At 35.1% G+C, this 6,791-nt stretch overlaps 1 protein-coding gene across 1 annotated transcript in view; it reads left to right on the forward strand.

Moving 5' to 3' along the window:
* Positions 1–6,791, forward strand: part of LOC108687811 (potassium channel subfamily K member 18-like) — a 16,697-nt gene that overhangs the window by 8,740 nt on the left and 1,166 nt on the right. The window contains exons 2-4 of the mRNA XM_018193789.1: positions 4,294–4,723; positions 5,173–5,515; positions 5,725–6,122. Coding sequence (XP_018049278.1) covers positions 4,466–4,723; positions 5,173–5,515; positions 5,725–6,122 — 999 coding nt within the window. The 5' untranslated portion in view covers positions 4,294–4,465. The remainder of the gene's footprint in view (positions 1–4,293; positions 4,724–5,172; positions 5,516–5,724; positions 6,123–6,791) is intronic.

Consider the following 6,791-nt stretch of genomic DNA (forward strand, 5'->3'; position numbering starts at 1 on the left):
TCTAGCGAAATGGGAAGCTTTGCTAGAAACCGTATCGATATTGGAAAATCATTTATCCCATCTAATCCACGTAGCAGGCACGCCTTGACTTTTGACAGACCCGAATCGCTACCTAGCTATGTAGACAGATTAATGCATTCCGCCTAGGGCCGCCTTGGACTATACGTCAAAGTCACGAGGCTTTATGCATAAGATATAATACAAGAAGTTCTATTTGATATTTTAATACACAAGCAGCATGCAGTCTAAAATAAAGGTTGTTTTTGATTATATTTTCAAGCTTGTTGTATATAACAAAATACAAGTATGTACTTAAATTAAAATTGACATGTGTTTAACATTTAATTAAAATGTTTAAAATTGATCCAAATTAACAATATATCTTTAAGTTCATATAATAAGAATGAAAGACTAAAAGCATTATGTACATTTAATTTAAAATTTAAAAGTTAACATGCAAGTAATATGCGATCAAATATATTAAATAATATATATTTAATGGTATTAAAGAATTTTAAAGGTGGTATTAAAGGATTTTTTATTAAATGGCATATATAAATTAAACCAATGATTTTTCTCTATCACTGTTTTCTTATTAAAACAAAAATGGAAACAAAAAAAGATTTTATATTGAGAATATTGGATCATTATTATTAAGAATACTGAGAGGATTTAACTTAACCCGTAAAAATCAGACAATCCAGAGATTAAGTTCAATCCTCTTTCTTTTGAAATTATTTCGTGTCCTATATTAGAGAATATTTTTGGATCAGTATTGACTGTAGGAAAATCTGTTTTAATTATGAACTTAAATTATCCATCATTTCTAGTTAAAATACAATTTAATCTTGCCACATTTAATTATTTTATGTACAAAACAAAAGTTCGAATCTATTTTCATACTTAGTCATGTCCATTATGACAATGTTACAATAGCTGATAGTGCAATTATTTGATATTTGCTCACACATATGTTTCAATTGAACAAATGCTTATGGTCGACTAATGCCAACTGATGCCTATGGCACGGTGCCTAATGTAATGAGCATTTGGCACATACATAGTATGTGCAAACTATAAAAGATAGTTTACGCATCGCGATTGCGTGTTCTAAAATTTCTTAATTTTATAGTCGGTATTCCTTCTTTCTTCTTTTATCAATATCGAAGTTAATTTTCTCTCAACAAAGATACGATTATAGAAAATGTCATATTTTTCTATCACATTCTTAAATGTCAATACTGAAAATTTCATTAAAATAAAATTTACTTAAAGTTAAGTAAAGAGTAAGATGCTGTATTTGTATATCTGCAATTGAAAAAGTTGAAAAATTATTGATTTTCATTAAAAGAGAAAATTTATTTTAGATTTTGATATACTATTTATAGAATACATGTATTTTCAAAGTTATTTGAGAGTACATCAATATACGAATTATCTCTCATCGAATTATCTGGAGCAGCATGTTCTAGCTTTTTTTTTTGGAAACGCTTCCGGCGTTTTCATAGCGATTACAATCATTCATGTGCCTCGTGAAAACGTGTTAAATGGTTCTAAAAAAAAAAAACGTTAAAAATAGTAATTCAAATATTTTATCAACTTATGCGAAATGAAAAATTGTTTTTGATGTCGTAATACAATAAAGCGACATGTTATTATGGTCAGAACATGTCATGATTTGATGATTTTGCTAAATCGCTACTAATTCTACATCAATCTCATATATTCATTAGTGAAAAATAAAAATAAATTAACTCCAAATTAATAAAAAAATTCATGGATGAAAAACCATATGCTAGATTTATAAGGTACTTTGCAAAATTAACATATAAATGAGCAACTTGAAAAATGTTCTTTTAGTGATTGTTACAATATTTATCTGGTATACATTCTTATATGTATATATTCATATAGGTAGGCGGGTACCAACGTATCTCTTCGACGTTGTCGTTAGACAGGACGTGACGTAGAGGGTGGCGAAAGGAGCCGTACGGCACGACGACCCACATTCCCTCGAATTTAATTTCATGCCTTATCGCTGGTAGCCGTGTTACAATGCCTCAACTAGGACGGTCGCGGATCTCGCGCGTGCACAATCACACGTAGAACCACTGTATATGTATATGCATACGCACACATCATTTATTAACGGTGTCATACGCACGCGTTCCATGTGCTTACTCTTTACTCTTCTCGCACACATTCTATTTATACATTTCTCTTCTATTCTCTCTCAGACAGATCTCTTATTCTCTCATCCTTTCTCTTCTCTCTTTCTCTCTCTCTCTCTCTCTCTCTCTCTCTCTCTCTCTCTCTCTCTCTCTCTCTTTCTTTCTGTAATTATTCTATGTCCTAACTCTTTTCTCTCTATATTAACTTTTCATCCTTTTTTTTATCTTGTAAAATAAAAATTAATATTTTTCGGTTAAATGCTAATTATCAAACATTATAATTTATCTTTAGAATAATTGTTCCATTTCTTATATCGAATAGTATTCGAATAATTTGCCATATCTATTTATTCAATTGCGCGATGTTGCCTGTCTCTCGATCGCTTTACATGCGAAGACGAGATATTTTCTTTAGACGAAGCAATTATTGATACTTTTCACATCTTGAAAATCTAACGATCTAACGTACATTCATTTGAAACTCGTGCTTTTCTCGATGATCTACACACGCGTTCTCTTCGTTTTGACCCTTATCTCTCTTTCTCCCTACTTCCCCCCCCTCTCTCTCTCTCCCTCTCTCTCTCTTTCTCTCTCTAAAATGCATTCATTCTCTTTCCCCTCTTTCTCTCCCAGATTCTCAGTCCTTTACAGACATTCCTATCGCGGTCTAGGATAGTGAATTCGTGTTCCGTCTCTGTCTCCGTTTCTGCTGCTGTTTCTCCGTTTTCTACCGTTCCGGCGTGTCGAGTCGCGCAAGTGCCTATTATACATCGTGCATCTGATGTACGCGTTTCTGTAACGAGCGAACGCGAGTAGTGAATGTATACCAAGGGTCGATCGTGTAGCTGGCTATTTCTGCACGTGTTCCGACTTTACGTAGTGACGATTGCTTTATCAGATGTACGAGACTGACTGACGGAACGGGGTACGCGCCATCGGATCTCGTGTCACTGGAATAAAAGTCATTTTGTAAACTAAGCTATATCGGAACAAAAATAGATTATGAGACCGTGCTCTTAATTAATTCCATACAAGTAGACTTTTCTCTGATAATATCTTATTTTAAAGTTTAATTTTATACGAAGAAATATTTATTAGTATATTTAAAAATAATTATTAATCTATTAAAAATAAAGAAAAGTTGTCGCCAGAAAAGATGGCGTCAGTTTCTTTTTTTGTTAAAGTAAAATTGATTTTACAATTAGTCACAGAATGGATTCTTATAGACAAGTCTTACGTCTGATGATACAATACCCCACGTAATACATATTTTATGACATTTATCATAAATAGTCCTTTATATTATTTACAGTCATGCTAGAAATGATAATAATAGCAATAACAATAATAGGAATAATAAATCTACCGCATTTCCCATAATATTTATATAGATGGCGATGAGTTAATTGCTCAATTTACAAAAGCTTTTGTTTCGCATGAACGCGAAATGAAGGAGCTACTAGAAAGATTATTAACCAACCAATATAAGAAGTCTGTTCTTTTTCGAAGAATTCTGAACTGATTCTGAACTAATGCAGTAAGTTAAAGTAAGACAAACTATACCTGTCTTTCTTTATTTATTGCACCAGTGTACACATGTTCAGAACTTGCGGGGTGAAAAAAGAATAGATCTATTGATCAGGGGGAATTATTTGTCACTGTGCATTACTGCATATAATGCACAATGACAAATGATCCCTTTGAATGATTCCTTATTTTGGATTATTAATGATGATATATATAATTAGATGTATTGACGATAGATGCATCTAATTATATCGCTACTTTAAATTCCCAATTCATATGAAAGAAATTCTATCTGATTGAAATGAGAATGATCAGCAAGTAAAATATGACATCGTTCACAATTATATGTGTAACTATTATTTCGCGAACACATTTGAACATCTTTCTTTTCTTTAGTCTCATTGACTTTCTTTTATTTTTTTTAAAATGATAGCGATACAAGTTATCTTCTTGGGACAAAAGATATAACTAACACAAAAGAACGAAAAGTAAGTCAGAAACAATGCGCAAATATTTCATTTAGAAATTATTTGCAACAATCTGTTCTAAATCCCGGTTACAATATACTTCATGTATTATTATGATTGTGATGCAGGTCAAACAGCGTGGATACTAGGTGGATGGCAACAGCGATGATCGTAGTACGAGGTCGATAGAAAGACGCTAGAACGTTGCGACCGCTTGCGGCTGCAGCTGCGGCGTCATCAGTCGCTGCACCTGCAGCTGCGGTGGTGGCGGTGGCGACGATTTAATAAGAGGGCGAAACGATGCAGAACACCGGTGACTATTATCAAAGAGCGCCGAGATGTTGTCCGGGTAGAAATGGCAACAGCAATAACAACAATAATAGTGCGAGCGGATCGGTGCGAGGCGCGGAGCTGCTCTGCTGCTGCTGCAGCTGCAGCACCTCTACCTCCACGAAGACTCCGGGATTGCTAGCGAGTCTTGGCGTGTGTGTGCTCGTCCTCGGCTACACCCTCCTCGGCGCGTTCGCCTTTATGGCCCTCGAGGGAGACCTTAAATCGGTGAGGGGCCGACGACAATTAAATCATTTCCTCCCAATTTGTCATTCGACACCGAAACTCAAGATAACATAATTCGTTCGACGATTTCGCATTTAATTTGATTCTGCATAAATGTGAAATTGTGAAGTAAAGAAAAACAAAATTTACAAAATGAAATTGAATTTAATTAAATAAAATTAATCGAGCAATTTATTGTTAGTATTTATTGTTAACATTAACTCTGACTAGAGATTTGACTTTCATGACAGAGATTAGACATATATGCACACATGTTACAAAAATATAATATTTTCGTGTTCAACGATTGTTGATCAATATTCAAAACAATATTATTCTTACAATTATTTGAAAAAAAATTTGATCAATCGAAATCTTCGCAATGTGCCGACGATATGATCATCGCTCAAATATTTCGATGAGAATAATTTATACTTATATTTCTCCTATAGGATTCGCTTACTGAGATTCCATCCTCAAAATCCGATGGGGCTTCCTATGTGCTGCCTAATCTGGAGAACGACTCCGTTGCCACAGAATTAAGAGCACGCACGGTCGAAAAGCTATGGAGTATCACCGAGGATCTTAATGTTCTCTACAAAGAGAATTGGACTCGCCTAGCTGCTCGAGAAGTCCTCGAGTTCCAAGAGAATCTGGCCCGCGGTCTTAGGCGCACTTCTTACGAGCAGGTGCCTCCGCGGTCCCGAGAGCATCAGGCGGATAGACGACTACACGGACGACGATGGACTTTCAGCAGTAGCTTGCTGTATTCTCTGACGTTAATTACTACCATAGGTTTGTCCAAATTCGTCCAAATGACCGCGTTCAAAACGTCATCTCGACCTATATATTATTCGCCAAATCGTAGCCGTCATCTTGCACTCAATATAAACCGAGACTTATACAATTGTCAAGTATTATTAGCTTGTAGCCACGAAATTCGAACGTTTATTTTCGTCACATGATAGATATCGAAATATATGGAAACGATCGTTCTGTTTCAGGATATGGTAGCGTAGCACCACGCACAGTTTGGGGCCGATTGATCACTATAGTTTACGCCTTGGCGGGAATTCCGCTGATGCTGGTTTATTTAAGCACAGTAGGTGACGTGCTCGCCCGAAGCTTCCGTCGTCTCTATGGACGCATATGTCGGCAACCGCGTAACTGCACTCGAAAACAACAACCACCGCCACCGCCACCGCCGGTCGGTGGTATAATGACCAAAGCGTATCGCTACGACAATCACGTGGAGACCAAGGGAGGCGGTAACTACTATTCGGCAAGCAGGGAAAGTTCCTGCGACGATTTGGGTATTCGCGGTACTGGCAGCGCAATCTTGCTCGACTGCGGTAGTGAGGGTCTCTTGCACGCTACCACCAGTTCGACAGCCGCGCTCCAGGTAATGTTATGATTATATCATAACGAAAATAAATCGAAAAGATTATATCATCATTTTTCTCTGAGAAATCTTTTCTAAAAAGCCTTGTGTTTATAATAAAAAATCTGATTGTAAAATTTTGGATGGAAAAAATTGACCAGATGGAATATTGTATTGATTATATGATCGAATTGTTCAAATGTGATTTATTAATTCTTTCTCTGTCTGAGATCTCGGAGCGATTTCTAATATTTTGTACTATATATTTTTATTACTATAATATGATCCCAGTCAAATCTGTCGAAAATAAATTTTGTCAAATTTTTGCTATAATTTTGATAACAAAAAGATCTCAAATTTAATGCAAATTTTATTGTGCTCAAAGTTGTCAGTAAATTGTTGGCAAAAATCAAGCAGCAAAATTCAACAATATGGTAGTAAATTGACAACAAAAGCCGAGCAAAACTTGCACCTGATAGCAAATTTTATTGTCAATTTGCTGTGAGATTATTGCAAGCCTTGCTTACTTTTTGCCAACAATTTATCACGTGTTACGTTAGTAGATTTTATTCCTTCTATATCATTAATTTACAGTAACAGCTTTGAATACAATAAAATTTGTTTTTGACAGATTTGGCTATCTGGGTATGTTATATATAAAATTATAATGAGAAAAAAAATTATATATAT

This window comes from Atta colombica, unplaced genomic scaffold (genome assembly GCF_001594045.1).
Source record: "Atta colombica isolate Treedump-2 unplaced genomic scaffold, Acol1.0 scaffold216, whole genome shotgun sequence".
Classification (NCBI taxonomy): Eukaryota; Metazoa; Arthropoda; class Insecta; order Hymenoptera; family Formicidae; genus Atta; species Atta colombica.